Genomic DNA, 24,173 nt, shown 5'->3' with positions numbered 1-24,173 from the left:
TAGACTTTTTGTCCTAATACCGTAGGTTACTCACTTGCATTTGAAATTCTGGGGGTAAAAAAAAAAGAAAATGAATTTTCAAATGTCCTACACGTGCATGTACCATTTGTTACCATGATTCATTTTTCATGCAAATTTATTAGTTATTTTCTGATGGTATACATTGATAGGATTGAACTTTAATCATCATCGTCATTTCATAATTGTTCTAGCTTTAAATTAGTACATATTGCACCTTGTGCTATGGTACATGTACAGTTTAAATCATATGCTCAAAGTAGAAAAATCAAAACTTGCCCATTTTTATTTCATACATTGTATGACGTGAGCTACAAATACAGTGTACATTGTGTAAATACCCCGCATACAAAGTGTATGAGGTACTCCAGTCTATTTGTACAGTACAATGGGTGTTGGCAGACACTGTGTGCTTGTTGAAAAAGGAGTTTTCAGCTGGATTTCTGGGGAACGTTGCTCTCGAAGAAAAGCCGAGTTCCTTTACAAAGAAACCACAGACAGACAGGCAGGCTTTTGATGACTTGCCAGAAGGGAAAACCGTAGATTTTTCTCTTCTCAACTGAGAGCTATCAATTGAATGTTTTGCAGTATGAAAAAAATAGGGGAAACTCCAAATACCCCCTGGTTTTATTCCCTTTATGAATGACTTCACCCACTCTGCCCTATCGGATGTACTGGACAGGATCTGTGCTTTCCACTAAAACCAGATACACCAATGTTCTTGCCTGAAAAAGCCTGCATTGTCGTTTAGGTTTATAATTACATGTATGGTTGGGAAACAACAAAGAGGTCTTTATCCAGTCTAGCTACAACTACATAGCTACAACATGACATTTATTCAGGAAGTCCCCCCTCCCCCCCCCCCCCCCCTCCGTAGTTTTGTTGGAAGTTGTTGAATGTAGCAGTAGCATTTAATGGGCACTCGAAATTGGCAGACTTTGCCGTATGAAAGTGAAAATAGTACAGTACAGCATTGATTCTGCTAGGACAATACATTTGTGATCTATACCATACATTGTTCTTGTATGTCCGCACACATCCTGGACAAAGAGGAAGCCAAGATGATATCCTTCCAAGCAGTATTACCAAAATGAAAGTTTTGAGTACTTCAGACTTGCAAAAGTATCACTGACCCAGCAAGTGCCAAATTAATGATATAATGTCCTGTCATGCTGATGGTCATCTGATCTACAATTGCATGGTCTTGGAATCAGCGTACCACTGGACATGTTGCAATCTTTGTCGTGAAATGATAGATTGCCACATGATATATGTTTGTACTGTTGTGATACCACCATTGCCCTAACTATACACAGCCCAGTCGCTGTACGTAGGTACGTCGCGACAGGGCTGTACTCGCGGGACCACCAACCACGAAGAGAGCTCAGTAATCGGATTACGATCGCTTTCAATTTTGATATGGGTCTTTCCATGGGGTTGGGTCTTCTCTAGATTTTCATGTTGTGTAGGGAATAAAAGTCATATTCTGAAAAAATTATCAAATAATTGTCTGTAGTTTGCAGTTATTCTTGGAGAGAAATGTGTGAAGAATTATTTGATGAAAAAAAAAACAAGCCTGTGTACAAATGTATTTTGTCTATGACTGTTTCACTAATGATGTCCCATGGTTTTTTGTGGTTTATGTTGTGACATAAATATATGCCATTTTCATGGCAATGTAAAACAGGAATATACAACCTTTCAGCATTATGCCTATCATAATTAAGAGAGGCAAGGTGACTTCTACAAAGACTATAAGGCACATAAACATTTGTAACAAAATAAGAACACCAGAGCATCTTCAAGCAACCTCATATAATACCTATGTTACAAACGAAGTCCATGGCAATTTTTGTTGTAACATAGGTATAGCATGGTTTTACATACACTTCCAATCATAATATGATCAGAAACTGTATTTCTATAATGAGATTTATATTTCAGGAGTATTCTTATCCAAAAATTAGCATCAACATCCTCCAAATAAACGAGAAAATATGGAACATATCACTGTACTTCAGGGCGATGTCCAGTCTCTTCGTGTAACGTAGGTAAGGAAAGACGCTCTCACGATAAAAAGAAGAGCTACTAACTTCAGCAATCGTATTCATGTCACTGGCAGTCCTCCCCCAATGGCAGAAAAACTACTCAGAGCCAATATACACCTACCTGGACAGCGCAAGATCTGTTTTTCTGCCGTTGTCCATGTAACGTAGGTACAGGAGTTTTAATGTTTCTGATGTCAATTGGTAAGCTTTTCCGCTATTTTACGAAAATAATAACATTTGTCACATTCTGTAACTCTATTAGAGAAAAAAAAAACGACATCTAAACCTCTGAACTGGCCAAAAATACTGTGGACGATGATACTGTAGTCCCACATACTGAGATATTTGTTACAGGTTCATGTTCATAATTTTGATCGCCAAATTTTCCGTCCATGCTGGTCTCTGCAAAAGGAGCATATATTCCTCTCTTAGAAAGCCATACAAAAGTATATCAGTGTATCTTCACTGCAATATAGAATTGTTTTACCTCCCGATTATTGTGAATTTTTGGACCCTTTTGTCATTAGGTATCTACCAAGGTAGACGTGCTAGAGTTAGTATTAATCACTATTAGTTGAAAAACGTAAATGTCCAGACTGCATCTGAACTAGAGAAATAGAGTTTGCCTTATTTTGCTGGTGATATTGAGGGAACTAGGAGCTGTGAAATTCTTTCTCTTTAACAGATTTACTTCGAAAATGTCAATGTTTTCCTTCCAAGATTTCACTGACCTGTTAGATGCTCTGATGAAGTTGTTAACATTTCACAAGGATTCACCATTTCCATTCCATGTTCACCCACTGTGAAGTCTCAAAGCTAAAATGCCAGTGTCCTATTCAGTTTGGGTGGGTAGTGGGTAGGAAAGGCTTCAATAAAATTATGAACCCCAATCAAAGTTGGACTATTATTGCTCTACACTATCATCCAAAAAGAGGGCGACAATTTCGATGGGGGATGAATATAAATAGGGCCTAGTATTATTTTGGGAGTCTATTAAGGACCATAACCGTAACCGTAACCCTGACCCTAGCCCTAACCTTAGCTAGGACACTGGGGGCAGCGACCTGCCCTTCCTAGCTTACATCTGAAAACAAGTTTTTGGCATAGAGTATGAAAATGATATTTTCCTATGTTTTACATGCTATATTATTTTATTAATAATATATTTACATCATTTTAAGCATAACCCATTTTTTTTTTTCAATTTTGGTGGGAGGTACACATGGAACTCTAGCTAATGGGTATGCCAAGAGGTAGAAATGCAAGCAAAATTGTTAAAATCATTTAATTCCATTCATAAACACACAGATACATCAACAGGAATATATAGTCAACCCCGACAAAAATTTTCTTTTTATTTTTTTTAATATTCTATTTCTCTTAACACCTTTTGTTCAGTTTGTTGATGAATCTGCCATGGTTCCTCCTCTGCCACCGCTACGTGATTAAACTACGTGAAAGAGTGAAAAGGGCACAGCCACAGCACTCCACAAACAGAGAGGAAGCCGACAAAGCAACACCCAAGAAGAGTGAATGTAACAAACTAGACAAGAAGAAAACTGCACAGAGGGAAAATTGACAGAAGAAAAACAAAAATCGAGGGCTAAATGGACATTGGACAAAAGAGCAGAAATTAATTTCAAACAAAGAACATGGAGAAGACAAGAAGACTTGTCTGATTTCTCTTTATTAGTTTTCTTAGTTAGTTGACAACTAGTTGATGATGTTGTTAGTGTATATAAGGTCAAATTGTGTAAAGCTTCACTTTCTTCTTCTTCTTCTGATTAAGTCTGCCTTCTTTCATACCAGAGTTACAAAGAATTGAAGTCTGTGTAACATAGGTATTGTTCCACAGGTGTGCAGTAGATATAATTCCAAAGAACTGTTACAATAGTGTTATTTGTGGGAACATACATAAAGTCTATATGTGTAGGTTTTAACATCTCACACCACAATAAAGGAAATCAGTTGATATGTCGTAGTGTACCTATGTTACAAAGACATATTGTCCGTGTAACATAGGTAGTACACTGTGGGCGAGGTTGTTGTCTGAAAACCCCTGATTATAACAATAAAATCATGTTTTCACTTGAATACCCATACAAATCACTTGCTTCAATTGTGGTGTTTTTAAAAATATTGTCATTGTGTCACTCTTGATGAAAAAGTTAAACCTTTGATTGAAATTGTTAATGGTTTGTAGAAAAAAACATGTTAATAAAAGTGGCTTGCAGTTGACATCAGAACATACAATCTTACTAATAATGATCTCATGCACCTGTTAAATAACATGTTGATGTGCTATGGATGAAAAAAACGTGGATGTGTTCATTGTTATCATTTCAGAACACAAAATTATGAAGGATGTCAACAAATGAAGTCCGTGTAACATAGGTATTTTGCCATACCTGTTTACCCATGCTGACTGAAAGTGTGCGAAGTAATAAACAGATTTCTAGTGGAATAAGTTGAAGAATGGGAGTAACAATTCAGGGGAAAAAAGGAAATTTCAATTTACCCAACTTGAATTTTCAACTTGTATGTCACAATTTCAGTCCCAACCCCATGGAATTACCCTGATATGTAAGATCATTTTTGTCACCTCAAACTCATCTAATACAATCTTCAATAATAAGACTCGATATCTATGCTATCAGTATTCAAATTTACGTTATGAAACTTACCGAAATTGATGATTATATCCAGCATGTCCAAACGGTACATTGCCTTTCACACCAGGCCAATTTGAATACACATACGTATACGTGATGTGAATGCCCCATAGAGCTGTATGCTATCGACCATGCTGCTACACTTAAGCAGCGCACGCACTCATAGTGGATCTCTCCGCAGCTAGCAGACGACGTTAGGCAGTAGGCCCTATGCAATACGATATAGGTTCTGTAATACAGTACGTTCTCACCGCATACGCCACGCTCGCTTTGGAGCATGAAGGCGCCATTTTGAATTCTGCAACGATAAACGGTAAAACGCCACCCGGACGGTCAAATTGCGCCAGAAATTGTCAGTTTTTTGTTCCACGGACTTATCGCAAGGGCTATCTATGGACCCGGTGTGGTGAACAATTCTTCTGTAATACAAGCATGCATTTAGCGTGAGCAACATATTCTTTGTAGAGTAAAAGTATGAATTTTCATAAGTTTTTTTAGTTGTGTTGAGGTTCCTCACTTTGAAGCTATATGCCTCGCTTGTCAGACGCTGTATTCGCATGGCGTAATTACAGCGTCTGGTCGGGCTACCATTGCCCATACTATTGTGTGGCAGCACATTAGCTCTCAGACTCTGAATATTTCTCATCATATTCAGACTTTGAATATTTCTCATCATCAAATGGTACCTGCTAATAAAGCATCATCTCATTTCTGCATTGTAACAAAGTCCTTGGGACAGGCAATTTTCTCCCATTAAATATCAAAATTTCATGATAAATAGCCGAACAGTAAAGTGTGTAAAGATATTGTATCGATGGTAATTTTGAGACCTAAATTTTTACTTCATTGTTTAACATACAAGAACTGCATTATTTAAACCGTGTTTCATAATGAGAGTGCACCGTACAGCAGTTTGCTTTTAAAATCCAAGACCTGTGAGGTGCATCCTTCTTACCTGCTGCATGAAACTGAGCAATCTGTTGTTGAACCAAATGCAGTCAGATGTGAATCAGAATGATTATTGACTATTAAATCAGATTGTTTATTTTGAGATTTATGTACATTTCATTGGCTCAACATTCAATTACTGGCATGTTTTGTTGGGTCACGAGTTGTGACACGAGTCTGAATACAATGATTTAGTTGTTTGCACACTGTATTTATATGTAAAATGAGATCAGTTTTCCAACTGTGTTTAATAGTGGGTTGTTTTATAGACGGTTTGATTGCATAGCATAAGGATGTCTATGTGTGCATGCAGTGCATGAGTGGAAGTACTGTATAGGGTTTTTACCCTTGTAAATTTTTGCTTAGTCCCGTACCAACGGTGGGGCTAAGGGGGGGGGGGGGGGGGGTCTTAGCCCCACCGTTGGTACGGGACTATCCGTACCCACTTTCTGTTTACACTCGTTTTTGCCAAAGTGGGCTAGCCCCACCGATAATCCCGTTCTATCTGGCCCTGCAAAATAGCAGGGTTAGCACCGCAATTGCGGTGCCAAGCAAGTGAGTGTAAACAGAACGAAAAAATAATCTGAGGCTAAACGACGGAGACGAAGTCCGACTCCCACTGACCAATCAGAAACGAGGTAATCAAGTGCTGCCGGTGCTTGCGTGTACGTGTACAGTGCACAAGCGTAATCATGAATATTCATGTGGTTTGGAAAGTCCGGGGCTAAGAAAAACGAGTGTAGAAAGGTCAGTTTTCTCCTTAGCCCCGGACAAGAGATAGTACAGGACTAATTGGCCAGTGTAAAAAGCTGAAAAAATTGGTACGGGACTAACGATAGTCCTGGGTCAGAGAAAGTCCAGGGTTAAGAAACACAAGTGTGAAAAGGGCTTTTCTCTTGCTTCTTATACCACCATTTGCATTAAAACTACACTGTATCTGCTCATGTGTTCCATCTGTATACCGGTAGTCACTGGAATCTTAAAAGCATAGGCCCTAAATCTTGCTTCTACATTGTATCATGTAATGATGTGTCAGACTATTTCTGTATCTCTCTAGAGTAGTAGTACATTTCGTCATCTGCCCAGCTGAAGGGCCCTAGCAAGCGTCATATGGGCAGAGCATGCATGCCTTGGGGTCCTGCCATAGCAAGGTTTAGAGCATGCAAGCCTTAGAGCCCTTTCTGTCAGACAGGCAACAATTTCATTGGCATCATTCTTAGCTTGTGCTCTGTACTTATATGTTTCAATGCAAGCATGCATGCAAAGGAGTGCAGTCTATACCAGTGACCCGACAAAATAAACTCACATAATATCTGCTGGCTAACACGCGAACAACATGAGAAATGAACATGATATCTACGCCTTTTGATAATATACTGGTTTAGCTCTGTAAACATTATGCAGTCTCATATTTGTACTTTCTGTGTGACATCACAAAAGTGTCATCATACAGTGATTAGTCATATCTGTTACCAGAAGCTGTCTTTTATTGGTTGATCCCTGTTTTCCCACTTCCTCATGGTAGCCGTTTTCACACTTACCGAGAGTGCATAATTTGAATCACGATTCTCATGACGCATCGCTGGAATCATGATTCAAATGATGCATCACTAGAATCGTTATTCAAATGACGCATCAATAGTATCTTTCAAATGATGCATTTTGGCCATGTTTATGCAAACTGGAATCGTGGAGAGTGATTTGAATCTTAATTCCATGCGTGATTCAAATGACGGTCTGAAAGGGTTTTCGAATCACAATTCTCCAGAATCACGTTTTTGTCGTAACAGTCGTGTGTATGGTTTGACCCACAAATCATGTTTTTTGGGGCAGAGCTTACAGTGACCTTACAACCACTTCCGCAGAAAAATCACGCTCCTGGGTGGCATTTCATGAAGCATTTTGTCAGACGAAATGTTAAAAGCTACTGACATCCTTGCATCTTATTAGTTAGGAGCAAATTTGTCCGACAAGTTGTCGGACAAAAATGCTTCATGAAATGCCCCCCAGAGGTGCCTGCACTGCAGTCAAAGCGTGCACTACAATACCGCTCAAAAGCAATTAATGGGTACTCAGAAAGAAGCCACACCTCTTCTCTCCCTCCGAAAAATAAAAACAGCAATATCCCGGAAGCCTTCCTTGGTTGCGTGTGTGGACAATAATCCTAATTGCAATTGCAATCGTAACTAATTCAGCATTGCAATTACGTTTCTCGACTGGTGTGAAAACAAGCTAATGATGCTGTTTGGCAGTGTTTCCTTTCTTCTTGTTCTCTTTCTCTCTCTTCTCTCATCTGTCTTCCATTTTTTTTCTGTCCTTTTTTTATCTCTTTTGTTCACCATCTTCTTTTATGTTGTACTATGTGTTATCAGGCAATGACCTCATTGCAAAAATGTTTGCCTCATATATCAAGTACCAAACACTGCATCCTTGAAGTATTCTCTTTTAAGTGACTCTTTCCGCACGCTGATGACAGAGTACCAAAGCAGTCCTAATCACCATTTGTAAACTGCACCATCTCTGGCTCCAATACGGGGTGATTAGTACGCTATTTTCATTTTCATGGCACAGCAGGGTGAATACATATCGTAGGCAGGTAATTTTGCTCTTAGCAATCACCTGGCATGACCTGAAAAGGTTAGATGCCAAAGGTCAATGTAAATTATCTTTCTTTCTGTTTTTATGAGATGCTGATAACTGTTGAACAAGAATTCTATTAAATTAAATTAAATTAAATTAAATATTCTATCTAGACTTAGTGGTGAACGTACAAAACTTGTACATTTCGTGGACTGACAAAACTCACATACCGGTACTCGTCAGTCCATGTAACTTGCATGTTCACAACTATAAAGTCTAGAAATGGTATAAAAGACAGTGTTCAATAGAATTTAAAGGCTGATGTTATCTTTTCTAATCAATATCAGGCAATTCATTTGAAGAACAAATTTTCAATGAACATTTATCATTTGACCTTCATATTTTGGTACGTATTACTGTAGATGTCAGTCCAGCATTCGTACGTTCGCCCCCAAATTTTCATTTTAGCAATTTTTGGGCAAAGTTATCTCTCGTCAGAGTGTTCTGAATTATTGTCTTGGGGGTAAATAATGCACATTGGAAACACGAAATAACCTGACATCCCTAAATTTTTTGTTGTTGTTAAAAATGAAGCCCAAACTTTATTGTCAAGACAGCACAATATCTCAAACTAGCATCAAAGAATTTTTTTTTTTTGCACAAGTACGTGCATTTTGAATGATATTTCAAATTTTTGTTTTGTCTTTTTTTGTCTTGCTATTCATGCAGCTGCTTGTAAAAGTATAGGTGTTGTGATGTGCAGTTTTTGTTTCACGTCTTTTTGTCCTTTTGTGGGCGGTTTCCTTGTGTTCACCGGATCTACACTGGAAAGCTGGTATCCCCCTCCCCCCCCAAAAAAAAAAAAAAATGAAAAGAAAGGAATACAGTTTTCGACCTTTGTCCTTCTCAAAGTGGGGGACATACTCCATGTCAGATCAATGTTGCGTGACATTTCAAAGCATGTTAGACAGGTGCTGAGCTAAATATTAGGCATACCTATTTGCGCCACTACCGATATTGTTTGACACTGATGCCAATCGTATTCTTATTTTATCCTCATTTTTTTTTTCTTTTTTTGGTGTGTGTGTGTGTGTGTGAGTGAGTTTGTGCCTGGCAATGGCACTGTACACTGTATGTTTCTATTAGTTGGTTGATTAAACCGAAGAGGGGCAGAAATCAAAATGTGCCCGAAATAGTCGACCTGACGCACATCTCTTGGCTGAAATCCATGGCCGAGACTAACCGGCCCAATTGGGAACAGGAAATGCGCTGTCTACTGCTCCTAGAATTGGATGGGGATGAACCTCAACAAGTGACACTAAAAGCTCAGCAGTGGTGCATCTGCCAATATTTTATCTATCTTTGTTGTTCATGTTGTTAAGGATGTCTTCGATTGTTTGATTGGCTTTACGTGTGAACAGCACACTACAGTGTTCCGTGGAGCTTTATGTTCCATAATTCACACATTTATACATACATGTACATTCCCCATCAAACACTCTCCAAATGTGTCCTGTGATTTTCAGTCTGACGATGGTTCTTTGTTTCGAATCAGAACATTGGAGCATAATGTTATACAAATGCAGGGTGGTCCACGAGGGGTTTTAGCATGTCGCTGCAACATGCTTAAATTCTTGTGCAACATCCTCAAAAGCCAGCAACATGCTATGCAACATCCTCAAGAATTTGCAACAAGCTCAAAGTAAAAGTATTCAAAATTTGCAAAACATGTGCATAACATAAGACACATCAAACTACCTGGTACTTAGATATTTGTGTGCAAAACATTAGAGAGAACATTGAATATAAGCAGCACAAAGAGAGATAAGCAGCAAAATATTGCGTACTATGTACTCATTGTGTACGCTCCGCGCATATTCAATTTCTGCAATATTCTCAGATTCTTGGCTTGCAACATGCTAAAATTTCAAGTTGTGGACCACCCTGCAAATGTGTATTGCTGTAAAATAAGCTTTAAAAGACTACTTCTTAAAAAAAGAACCATAAAATGATAGAAAAATATCAGTGTTTACTGGAAATAATGATCTTCTCCAACCAGACTTGCTTGTGCTGAACCATATTTGAAGAGCTTCATATCCATATATGTCTGTACAGTATATTCCTGTGAAGTGGTGTCACATGAGCAGTATTTTAGGCATTGGTGAAATCGTGCAGCATACAGTTTGCGAGTCTTGGAGCTTCTGGTTTGGCAAAAAATTGAAGCTATTGACCCATAGTTTCAGTGATACTACAAATGTATCATGAACTCATATTTAATCCCTCAAGACCCACTTAGATGGTCTGTAGTATGAGAACTACTACCTGGTTCTTCCCACTTGGAAGTTATTTCTGAGACCCTCTCCTTTGCTGTGCAGGAACAGCTTGATTACACATTCGTTATCCAAGGTGACAAGCACTTTAGGCTTATTAATTGTGATTCTTGGTTTTGTAACACAACTTGACATTATCACAGAATGAAGCAATATCCTCAATTGCTCAATTAAACATCCCATTTATAACCCTCCAAAAATGTATTTCACAAGTTGAAATCTCAATTCATATTTCCACCTTTGAGTGTATACAAAGTAAATTTTGTGACATAGGTGTAGATACTCTCATACATATGCACAGCTTTTAAAGTCCCATCTTGACATGTCATGCGAAGGACCAGGAGGATTGCGCAGTGATGCACATCACACCTTACAACAACCAAGAGTGATAACAATAACAATAACAACAACAGCAGCAGCAGCAACAACAACAACTGACAATCTTTGTTTCGGTCTGAAATCTTAAAATGCGTTATCCATGAAGTGCCATTTAAGAATGGAAAGGATACTAAAGTATGTTCTTCCTCACAAACCTGTGAGATAAACAGGTGAATGAATACATGCTCTTAGTCTTTACTACTGGAGGACTGTTTAATGGTAGCTTGTTTACTAATTACAAAAAGTGTCATTTTCACAAATTTTGCAAATCACTTTAGGGATGCAAATTTAACAGCACACAAACACATTGCCATGTACAGTAGAGTGGCGTGCACTTTATGATACCCTCGATGTCATATCGTGAAAACATCATCTTGCGAAAATGCCTGTGACCTCCTCTATTGCAAAAATATCTGTATGCAAAAATAACAGCTTTTACAGTATATGAGTAGGAATATTGAAGCGATTAGAGCAATGATTGGTTGACGAAACTCATATTTAGTGGTATTTGGTGTCTGAATGGGACACGAGTATATCTGAGAAAGTGTAGAAAGATTTGCTGTGACAGTTTTGAGGTACATTAATAGAAGTGAACTTCAAACATGTACCAGTCGCATCCTGGTGGGCTTTCTATGCTCTCAATATAGCATCACATCCCAACATGCCCTCCAGTCACTGTAAAGTTGAAAAGTGCATTCTGAATTCTGAAGCAATGCTCTTTCTTTTGCTTCCACTGGCAATCTGATAACTAGTGTGTACAAAATCAGTGACATTTTGAAATGGTGGCCATGAATGAGTTCAGTTCCATTCACCATTTCATTTGTATGTCAATGACACTTTGATACGAGGAAAAGTGGTTGTACAAAACTGTAGTGTTCTTGGTGCTGTATTGCCCTGTCATTAGAATCAAACCTGCGCCTAGAGTGTTCTCTACTGCTCCATCGTAGTAACAGAGACTCCAACTCTCCCACTTTCGACGGGAGATCTCCCGCCGAAAGCTCATTTTTGCAAAATATCCCGTTCTCCCGCTTGAGATTTAATTTCTCCCGCCCTGGCTCTGTGTCTCCCGTTGGAAAGGATTTCTTACTAATTGCCATCGCATGTTGAAAAATAAGCCTTAGATAGCATGAGAGAGCATCTAGAACCCTAGAGCTGGACCCCGGTCGCAAGGAACTTCGCGCTTCGCGCACATCAGCTTGGAGTCTCCCGTTTGCTAGGGGTTTCAGGCGAGAGAATCTCCAGATCAGAAGGTGCTTGGGGTTGGAGTCTCTGTAGTAATCACAGCCAGGCTGCCACTTAAACCCTTTCTGTGCTAGGGACAGTGTATACAATGCTGTGGGTTTTTCTGTGCCAATCAGCACTCCAAGCACGCAAAGGGTTATTGAGCAATACACCATAGTAACATTCTACTCTCCACTGTTAATCCATTCATACACCTGGGTAGAGAGGAAGGGTGTAGAGGATATTGTGTGTAACTCAAGGACACTAGTGCCATCACAGGGCTTGAACCCTCAGGCTTCCTGTTGAAATGTTGTGTGCCCAAACCACTAAACCACAAGAACTTTTCCCTTTTTCTTTACACACTGGACAGAGACCTTACTCCAATAGAGTTGACACTGGCCACCGGTCATTCACCAAATATAATACTAGCCTCCTGTTTTTGTGGTGGTAGAGTTTGGTACAGAGCTACTGCAGTTTGAATTGTTAAAGTTTAAGCTCAGATACAAAATGTAGTGTAGACAGCCATTTGACAAGAATAAATTGTACCCATACAGTACAATGTGTATGTGAGCATTACGAGTGACTCTTGTCAATGTGTGTTCTGAAGTTCAGATTTGTACCAACCTGTGCCATTAGCTATTGTTGCAATAAATGTATATATCTGGGTTTTTTTCTCAAATATCTCAGATTTTGGCCCATGCTGATGCCCTGCAACATGGAGACAACCAAGGCTTTGAGGAACGGCCAGCTTACCCCCACATCATGACGGGCAACGCCCCGGTCGGAGCTTTCCCCGAGCCGCCCCCGTACCCTGGAATCATTGGGGGAGGGGGAGGGTCCAATGAGTGGAAGCTGCCTAAATACGAAGAGCTACCTCCTCCTTACACCCATCCGAATCCTACAGAAACAGGTAATTAGATGCGAGTTTGTTATCTTTACTAGAAATATTTATCTCGATTTTTTTTTTAGTATGTTTGTTTTTCATATAAACACCAAAGAACAGTTGTAACCTGCCACACTTCTTGCAAAGGTAAATGGATATAAAGATATGTAACTTGGCAATGTTTTACAAAATATTTGAGACCAAAATCTTTATCAATCAATGTAGAAAAAAAGGTCCACTGTAGAATATACGCTGAACATGTTTGTTAATATCCATGAAATCTCTTCATGCCTTTTTGGGAGATTGAGTGAGTAACAAAATTCATCAATACCTGGTTGTGTCATACACTACTACATCCTGAAAAGTGGGTTTCAGGAAAGGTAGAAACAAATCGATCAATATGGAACAAATCAAAGTTCAAAATAATCCCCAGGTCCACTTCCAATTTCGCATTCAATCACATCTTCTCTGGCAGGTCGCAGTGCCTCTGAGGTTCCTTCTGTGCCTATAGCCCCGCCCTCACCCGACCACCCATCGATACCAGTGGAGACCGGTAGCAGAGCCCCCTCCGCATCAAGCCCCGCCCATCAGATAACCCCCGGAATGGCCAACCCACCAGCGGGGACCGGAGAGCAGCACTCCGTACAGCCGGCGTCCAGCCAGATGCCCAGTGCGGATTACCCTACCTCAAACAGCTCGCCACCATCACACGGAAGCCCTGGGCCGCAGAGTACATGAGTTTCTTTCACACATTCTCTCTCTCTATCTGTCCTTCACCACTTCATCTGCAGCACACTTTTGTTGGACTTTCAAAAACTGTTTCGACATTTTCGCATTAGGCCTCCGTCGAGATTATTGATAGTTTGGGTCGAAATTTCTCTTTAAAAAACACAATGGCACAGCTCTGGAAGCTTTTGAGGATGTAGAAAAGAACAGAGATTCATTGAAGTAATTGGCTGTAAAGACTTAATGATGTAGAGTTGTGTGTGACCTCCCGATGTTGTGGGATGTGTATCCACGTGATGGAAATACAACAGAAAGTATCAGTGATTAACAGTCCATTGGTCTTTCCAGCAGCAGCAGTAGCAGCAGCAGCATCACACTAACGATTGGGATAATGTGGAAGAGGGCATATCTATGGACAATCATGATGAACTGTGGAGCAAATAATCAAATAAAAGTCTGCTAGTACAGACTCATTCCGCGAGACTCCGGGTATGAAGTTGGTCGTCATTCCATTTGGAGGTTTGAGCTCCGACTTTGGTTTTAATTGGTCCTCTTTTTAACACCGACTTTGATATCTCTATAATGTGTTAAAAATCAAATCTGATCGTGGCATTCTTTGATTAATATTTACTGACAAGACTGAATGTATGGCTGATGTGGAGCCAAGCACTGCAGTCATAGGGATTACACTTACTTGTGTCTTTGTTTGTAATGGCATAATGTGGGTTATAATCTTTAGTGATACAACTGTAGCTTTCACAGGGCTTGCTCAATCATGTTTGTTGAGCTGATATTCTGATAATGTTCTCGTGTGTTCTCCATCAGAACAAAGCTCAAACATAGCTTGTGATGTTCAGCGCAAAAGGTGCACATATATACTACCTGCCTTAAGTGGTGATGAACTTTAATATCAAACAGCCATTCTGGTCTATTTGTGATGAGACTTGGTATGTGACAAGGGTTTGTCATTTCTGAAGTAGGGCCCAAACAACTCTTCGCACTGCTTTCTCACACCACTGTCGTGAAAGAAAATATCAAGGAAATTCAACATATTTTCACTTTGCTAGCATAGTGAAAGAGCACTTGACATTACCCTGGGCATATATCAGTAAGAATTCAAGGGAATGTGTGCTTTTCATTAAAGAAATGAAAATTTGTTGAATTTTCATAATATTTTCTTTATATTTTATTTCATATGTGATATTATAAACTGTAGTAGTCTTTTTATCCAGCAGTGGCTGCACCAAAACTTTAAAAATTTATAACCTTTGAATGTATTGTCCAATTTTTCTCAAACTTTCACTGATGTGTTCTAACATTGCTGCATTCACTCAATCCACATGTATATTTGGGTCTCATTCCCCTTTCAGACAATCATGATAACAAGCACTCCAGTTCATGGGCCTTTTGTTTTCCTAATACCTTTCTTGACAAAAAAAGAAGAGAAAATGGAAATGGAAAAAGACAGAAAATGGAAAAAGACAGAAAATATCAGTCATTTCAGTTGGTCAAAATATTGGTCTACAAGTGATGTTCTTGTCTATATGATATCTTTTGCATCGTTTGTTGAATATCAGTAAAATTTCATATATCTATATTTACGTGTAGTCTTGATATAGTTACCAAAGTACGCACAAGCATTGAATATTTGTTTGTTTGCAAAGTATCTGCACTTTCAATAAATTAGGCATCGTACAGGGGCTCGGTACGAGGAGTTCCTAATACATCATACAACACATAGCTCTTTGACCTGTACTGTGTATTGTTTCATGAATTGTTTGATAATACAGTATTCATTGCATAATCGGGACAGGTTGGGAGTAACTAACACGGCCCCTTTAAGCGGGGTGCCCGATTTCGCGATGAGCACTCACCATACACTAACGGCATACGACATGTACATGTAGTGCACACACACACACACACACACACACACACATGCATACTGAAGTACTGTACATGTAAATGAATACACAACCACGGTACCCCTCGGCTATGCATATAAGTGTACTGGATGGACGGAGGTCAAAACACACCAGTCCGAAGCTTTCTTTGTAAGTTCGATGTCAACGACAACTGATAGGGAATCTTTGAAATATTGTTGTGGTATTTTGGTAGATTTTTTGTGTAAAATATCAACAAAATCAAAGATCGCTTGAAGAAAAATTGTCCCGTTTATCAGAGGTCCCCGCCCGATTATCCAGTGAAAATAACATGCATTGGAAATGTTTCTGGGAAGCGTATGTCATTTAAGCGAGGTTCCCGATTATCAGATGCCCGATTATGCGATGAATACTGTACCACATTTTCTTTCAGTAGTTGATGTCACCGTCAAGTGTACATATCATTCCATTGCCCCAGCTGTCAACCTAGGCACTGGCAGGTTTAAAAATTTGAAGTATAATTCCCGTTTGTTTGATATCAAGCTCACATAAACTTTTTTCTTTCAATACTTCTGTTTTCTTGCTTAAGTACTGTATATGTTGCGTGGGGCCGAGTGCTGTAGTAAGTTAGCATGAAATCGAGGAACGCAGGAATGGTAGTATGGAGAATACTTGTGCTGTAGTTTTCTGCAATGCATTCACATTCTCTTTCCGATCCCATATGAGATGGATTTTCCAGGATGACATCATGACCTGTGATGACTTAAATCATAGGGAGTCCAAGTTTTGGTCGCTCTGCAGATACCATAGAATGTTAGCGTACATAGTATCGTATAAAAGTTGTCAAACACTTACAACATGCCAAAAAGAGGAGATGTTCAGTAGCAAGGACATAAAGAGCTGGTGTGGTGTAGCAGTTACAGGGCTGTTTGTTTGTTTGTTTGTTTGTTTGTTTTTTGGTGGGGGGGGGGGTTACAAAAGAGAAGGAATACTATTAACTGAATTTGCATAGGTATGCAATATATTTTGTGCTTCTCCTGTGAAGTAAATAAGTGCCAATGTTTATTCTCATTCTCATGGCGAAAGGTTGATGATTTTAACTGTAGAAATGCGGGAATTCTAGCTCTGTCAGACACGCAAGTTGATATGTATTCATCCACTGTATGAGATACAACATATTGATACCAGATCATTCAGACACAATGTCCTTTCATCTTCTTTGCATGGCACAATGTGCCTGGTTGATACCGTTTGCTGGCTATTGCTAGTCATTCACCTTTGGGGCAAACCATGATGATACTCGTAAGGGAGGGGGGAGGGGGGAAGGGTCACTCAAACAAAGTCTACCAATATTGACAATGAATGTGTGAATTTGCAAATCTTTCTGTTTTGCTAGTCTGGTATTATGCATCATGGCTGAAACAATCTTACTTTCTGTATCCACGTCGCAGTAAGTACGTCAACTTGGTGTAAGAGATGAGGTGTAACTCTACGTGTACATATACTATACAGCGTTGGTGTTTGGTACACCTGTATAACTTGATGGTGCGTATGGTATTCTAACGGTACAATCTGTATAAAATTTGTGAATGATTGACTATGCCTAATATTACGGAAAGTTCCCTTCAGACAAAGTCCTCAAAACTATGAACAATTCTTTAGACCACTTTTGCTTTCTTCAAAAGATCATCTTTCCTTTCAATGTCAATGTCTAGAAATTGTTGTATGTATTTTGTTCGGTTTAATACAAAGCAGTGTCACTGTAACCGTTGTTTTTGCAACAAACTCAGTGACATTTACATGTATGCATTCCTCGATGTGTGATTAAAACATTGTTTTGCCTCTGTTCAACTCTAGGGTGAAATTTGAAAAATATTGCCAACTTTCATTTTTTTTTTTTGCTTTTTTCTGTCATGTCATTGCTGTCTTTTCCACTTTCATCCATTGTGTTTGGGTCTGTCACGTTATAGTGCTGTAAATTCTGTTTTATAGTGTATTCATTCAATTGCACAAAAGTGGTTGTGGTTCATGTGCAGTTTATGTCATACCGTTCCACATAGACAAGAGTTATGTTATTAATAGGCTGTTGTACAGAGCAAGAATAAATTGCTTTTCTTTTCAATCTCTTGCACTTTCAAATAAAAAAAAAATACAAAAGAAGGTTTGAATGAGACCAACAGGCAGATGATCAAGTATACACTTCTTATTTTTACCAAAAAAATAAAAAATAAAAAAATGAATAAGAGGGTAATTTTAATGAAAATAGTGTTAATAAAAAAAATATACTTTTATGTATAGGTCATGTGCATTGCTGGATATGAGAAAGAGTATAACAGTCTTTCTTTTTAATACATTTGTACATTCATGTTTGCATGCATTATGTGTTATGCATGCAGCAAAGACATGTTCACACATGTACCAGGTATGTGCTTGACACGTGTGTGTGTGTCTGTGAATGTGATTATCAATTCATTTTCCATATAATCTGTGTTCTTAAAATATGCCAAGGGCTATACATATTTCTGCATAGTCATGAATGTAATGATATTGACAAGTGTTTTCAACACTCTCAATAGGACACATTTTGTTTATATGCATTATGAGGCTCTGAGCTGTGTACACACACGCACACACACAAACCGAAAATCACAATGCAAAGCCATTCTGACAAGCACACATCCGTGCAAATACCCATTGTATGTCTACATTGTAGTTGCTAGCCTCACAAATCCCACAGTTTGAGTCGAGTAGTCAACAGGTCAGAACCTCTATCATAATCACGGTATATATGAACAGACAAACAAAGTGTGCCAAGAAATACAGATGACTTGTTATTGCAGAGGAAGATGTATTGTGATCTTTGGAAGCAAAGACTGGATAAAGTTGCCAACATAGATTAGCTAATTGGTTTTGTTTTGTTTTGTGTGTGTTTTGGATAATAGTCTCCACACTCCAGGCTTTCCAAAGGTGAATAATATGACCTTTCAGTTTTCCAAGCACCCACCTTAACCCTAATCAGGCTGGGGGGGGGGGGGGGGGGGGGGGGGGGGGGCGCGGAATCCGCCCTCCCCCCTCGACGTTTCGCGCAATATCTTCGCAACGCGATAAGCTCCCGCCGCGATGTTTCATGACTTTTTTCTTTCAAGTATCGCGCAACTTTTGAGACCCAAATTGTTGCGCCCGCGCGTACCGTTTTGACGCGACGCCCGTTCGAAAAAAATTTGTCAACCCCAAAATTGCTCCAAAACGTGATTTTGTGTACAAATCCAATGCAAATTGTGTTTTTTCAATTAATTCACATAAAAATTCATATCGTCACTTAGAATGGCCGAAATTAATTTATTTTAGCATAATAATGCTTCGAAAAATGTCTGTGACAAATTTTGGCCAAAAAACAAACAAAAACAAAAGGTAAAAAAACAAGGAAATACATAAGAAATTCAAAAAACAATAAAATACATAAGAAATTAATTTCGATACAGATTTTTTTTTACCCTATGTCTCAGAAGAATGATACAAGAAACATTCTAAAAAAGAAATTAGCTTAATTGGAGCATTAATAAGTGATTTAGAGCCCAAAACTGATTTTATGCATAAATTACAATAATTAATTAATATAAAATATAAGAAAAAATAATAGAAAAAAAAATTAATAAGTGATTTAGAGCCCAAAACTGATTTTATGCATAAATTACAATAATTAATTAATATGAAATATAAGAAAAATTTTTCGGAGAAAGCAACCATACATTTTGATAGAATACGTCGCGGGCGTCGCGTGTGCCGATTTTCGGCGCGATCGCGCGTTCCATAGGTGAGATCTGAAGGGGGGGGGCGGAATCCGCCCCCCCCCCCCCCCCCAGATATAGCATAGCCAAAAAAGCCCAGCCTGATTAGGGTTAAATATGGTTAGAAAGCTAGCCTCCAGGAAATGGCACAACAGTTTGGGGAAAATCAGTGATGCCATTGAATTGCAGTCAAGCATGCAAAAGATGAGGTTCTTAAAAATAATAGGATGATACAAAACCCCACAGAATTCGTATTATTAAAAAAAAAAAGATATACAATTGTATATAAGGCTCCAAGTTCTGTTGGTTTTTCTCTTTTTAGTATTCCTAGCTTTGGAAATTTTGCCAGGAGGTAGGAATGACAGCAAACTTTGTATTTTTTTTTTAATGAATATGATTTTCTTTTTTGATATTTAGCCATCAACCATTTTGCTGATTCTTCCTCATTGAAATCTTGGATTTGATTGAAGTATAATGGTGACTGGTCACATATGCTAATGGAGGTTGTGTTGTAGGGAGGCTACCTCTAGAGCCAACAAAAGTGATACAATGTATATGCCACTCTCAATGTATGGGCCTGCCGTCAACAGTAAACTGCTGCCTTTTTAGAATTTCTGTTTGTCAAAATATTTGCTCATGTGTATGTTTCTACATCTTGCATATTTCTTTCTTTTCTTGGGAGGTGGAGGTGTTTGGAGGGGGCAGATTTGTTACTCTTGTTTTAGCTTGTATCATGGCATGAAAAGCATGTGGGAAGCCACAAAATGTACTGTATTGTGTTCATTGTACATACATGTACATGTGTAAGTGGTTGGAATACTTTTTGATCAACATCGTTATTTTTTTTTACCAATACATACTGAATTTATGAACTGTGAGAAGTGCTCAAAATATAGAGTCAAAAATGGAATTCAACTGATACAAATCTGGATTGGATGTTGGAATGTGTCGTGGTGCTCACGAGAGTCTGTTGCGCATCCTCTGGCAAGGGTTGGTTCAAGCAAAGATTCAAATTTTCTCGAGATGATTTTTATTGCACCTTCTCTCGACGAGCATCACTTGCCATCTCTCATTATGGGGGCCTCCCAGCCCCCCACCCCCGTGCAGCTAGGGTTGATAAAAGAATGACATATGTACCTCTCCCTCTCCCTCTCTTTCCCCATGTAGGAATAATTGTTCATCCTTGGCTTTGTATAGGACATGATAGTACATTAAGCTTGTGGGGCTTTTTATGCATTTCAGTGGGGTTGTTGCACTTAGAATTTAAGTCAATCTGAAAAGTTGAGATGAACTTAAGAAATATGGTACATGTATGCCATTGGTTTCCCTGTTCAGTCTTAATTGGTGTTTTCAGAATCCACTTCTCTCAAATTGTTATGAAAATTCACATTAAAATTCCTTTGTCATTTAATTCATAATTTATATATTAATAGCTACATATAAAGTCACCAGCATTTTCACTTTGAAGTGAGAATATCACTGAAGACACACACAGCATACTATAATTTTCATTTAATCTTGAATATTAGATATTACTACTATTACTACTACATACTGCTAATGATAATGATAAAGATAACACTTACGTGTATACATGTATAGCCCTTAATACTGACATTTCTAAGCGCATTAATACAGAAAAAATATTAAATAAAGATACAGCATTATGTACATATAACAACAACAAAAGTTAGGATTAAGTAAATAGATAGACAGCAATGATTTCAACTTATCAACACTTTCAGCATTTCGGATATAAAGATCAATCTAAATTCTTTGTGAAACATCCCCCTAATATCTGAGTAGGCCTACAGATTATGCTGGTCATGCACATTCCAAATTCTGTATTCCTGTGAATGGACAATAAAATCTGTTGCCCAATGTCATACCGCAGGGGGAATTCCTGTTTCTTTGTGGTGAGACGAGTGTTTTTTCACAGGAAAGGGTTAGGACAGCCTTTTAAATAGCAAGCTTGGGTCGTCTTGTCTAGTGGAGCCCTTTTGACATGTGGGGGCAGCTTCTGCTGTTTGGTACACATGTATGGGAGGACCGTGGCAGAGATTTCTGACTTTGCCACCTCAACAACAAACCAGACCGACCGGCGACTGATGGTTGATGGGGGCAGGAAACTGTTGAATTAGTAGGGGAGCACTTCATCTAGTGAACAATAGCAGCCCCTCTCTCCCACTCCTCCCCCCCCCCCCCCCCCCCCCCGACAGTTTGTGGAGGAGGTGTCAACATGCATGATGATATGCTTGGAATAGACTATGATATGCATTGATCTAAACAATATTTTATGAAGATCTCTTTTGAGAAGAGCTTGCAACTTAATTGCATCAATCCCAGGATGATCGGGAACTAAACCACTCACAGGGACCACAACACATTCAGATTGAAAAGAAGAAAGGTAAATACTAATAGTAAGAATCAAAATTTGGACCCCCCCCCCTTCCCTTACATGACAACATCCCTAAGTTACCTCCACTTCTCAATAATTCTATGGTGTCTTCCAGGTAGCCTGGAGTAGTGAAAGGGTCGTAGTTGGGTGACCCAGACTATATGAAATATAAAATTATTTAATATGGTGATATACATGCAGTCCTCTTCCAATGTGCCCTATTGATGGCTACTAAGCGTTGTAATGGTTTATGTGTATTCTCACCCGTGACGTAATGGAATCATTGAATCTATCATAGTACAGGACACACTGCATTTATTATGTGCAATGTCACACAAACAAGGTAAATTAAAAGATTGTCAGCGTTTGTTTCATTGATTCTTGTATAGTAAGCATTTTGGGCAAAGATTATTATATGATCAGCTTAATGTTAATACCTTCATGTATGTCACATTATCTTTGTATCTGTATTGTATTTTACACAATAAATGCACAGATAAAAAAGTGCAGGACAGTATGTCTTTGTCACTAATAATTCTGTATGAGTCCTTTCTGCATATCGCACACACACACATTTTTTCCTGTTAAGAAAAATTAAATGAAAGAAAGATATTATTCAGAGGGGTGAAGGTTCAGGTGCGAGTTTCTTCACTTTGTCTCCCTCTACAAATTAAATTTGTTAAGATCGCAACTGCTGATCTGTAAATTAACAAACATGTCGGAAAAAAGGAACCAGTGGGACTCGAACTTGTCATCTACTGCTTAACAAATTACTCTTGGTTAACAAATTTAATTTGTAGAGGGAGACAAAGTGAAGAAACTCGGACCTGAAAGAAAAATTATGTTTTTTGTGTGTGCGTGTTTGTGTGTGTGTGTGTGTGTGTGTGATGACATTCCGTAAGTAGTACATCGGCATAGGACTGTACACTGTAGCAAATTTTACAGTTTTCAGAATTTGATCTACAGAGAATTACAATAAAGTAAATATTATAATACAATTTGTACACCTTTTAATACTTACACACACACACATACACACACTCACCCAAAAATATGGAAAGAAGTGCAATTCACCAGATTTCCACTTCAGCATGTAATTGCTCCAAAGTTTTGCTATCAAGAATGCACAGCCCAATCCTAAAAATATGTGGCATTTCTTAACACTTCTGCGCTGTGTAAAAAGTCCCTTACAGAGTCGAGGATGTAGCCATGCACACTGCATATTATAGACACTGTCAAAATGAATTGCAGTGAACAGAGCTACCAAGTCTCACGCATTCTGCGTGAGACTAAAGCATTTAGGGCCCATCTCACGATCTCACGCATGACACCCATTTTTCTCACGCATCGGGCGAAGTCTCCAACTTGGGCCTATAATAATGAGCATAGCTCAAAAGATTAAAGTGATAGTTGCAAATGAAGGTATATTTCCCTTTTGTCTTTCAAAATAAGTAAAAAATAGTCCCTTAAGTATATGCACCTGATCGCACCATTAAGAGCTAAAAATTGAAATAGCTCCCTACCGTGGGAGGCCACGGGGGGGGGGGGGGGGGGGAAACCCCTCCCACACCCTCGCTCGCGCGCACATTAGCATGCCGAGATGCCGAGTCATGAAAATCTCACTCATAAATTTTTTTTGAACTTGGCATCCCTGAGTGAATGGAGTGGTAACAAATGCCACATTATAGGGAAAACCCCCAAAACAAGCTGGCCTGACGAGTAACCCCTTCGACGAGGAGATTTCAGCAGTCCCAGTTTTCTACTGCCGATTAAATTGTTTATACGCCATAGCTGGTCCTTTTTTTAGCCAAAATGTATGATACATGTACCAGAAACCTCATTATAATATGGCTTGCCTGCAATCATGCCCAGATAAAGCATACTGCCTTCTTGTACACTTATAGTCTAGATACATGTACTCTGCTTGTGGTGAAGCTTTCCACAAGTAGAAAAGAGACAACACCATCATGCCATTCCTGTACATCAATATCTAAATGGATACTGATGAATGTTTCTTTTTATTTCATCTACCTATCTAGTAAAAGGGGGCATTAAGAGTATCATGGCCGGCGGAACCGGAGGGGGGGGGGGGGGGGGGGTGGGGCTCGGGCCCCCCCCGCTTTTTGTGTACCATACAAAGGAATACATAAGGTGTCATCACTTTGGGCCCCACCCCTCCTCCCCCCCCCCCCCACTTTTTTTTACCCAGAAGTATGTCAGTGCCACTAAAAAAGATACAGATCTTGAAGTGTGAGCGCGGTAAGGTAATGTTTTTCCGCTGAAGACCCCCCCTTTTTTTT

General features: G+C 39.0%; 1 protein-coding gene across 1 annotated transcript in view; it reads left to right on the top strand.

Moving 5' to 3' along the window:
* Positions 1-13,816, top strand: part of LOC139735851 (uncharacterized) — a 38,963-nt gene extending 25,147 nt beyond the window's left edge. The window contains exons 3-4 of the mRNA XM_071646600.1: positions 12,883-13,105; positions 13,554-13,816. Of these exons, the coding sequence (XP_071502701.1) occupies positions 12,883-13,105; positions 13,554-13,816 (486 nt within the window). The remainder of the gene's footprint in view (positions 1-12,882; positions 13,106-13,553) is intronic.
* The last annotated feature ends 10,357 nt before the right edge of the window (positions 13,817-24,173 follow it).

Source organism: Diadema antillarum, unplaced genomic scaffold (assembly GCF_040938485.1).
Source record: "Diadema antillarum isolate AM-2024a unplaced genomic scaffold, OU_Dant_1.0 scf00000028, whole genome shotgun sequence".
Classification (NCBI taxonomy): Eukaryota; Metazoa; Echinodermata; class Echinoidea; order Diadematoida; family Diadematidae; genus Diadema; species Diadema antillarum.
Note: the sequence above shows the minus strand (reverse complement) of the source record. Positions and strands in the feature narration are given on the sequence as shown.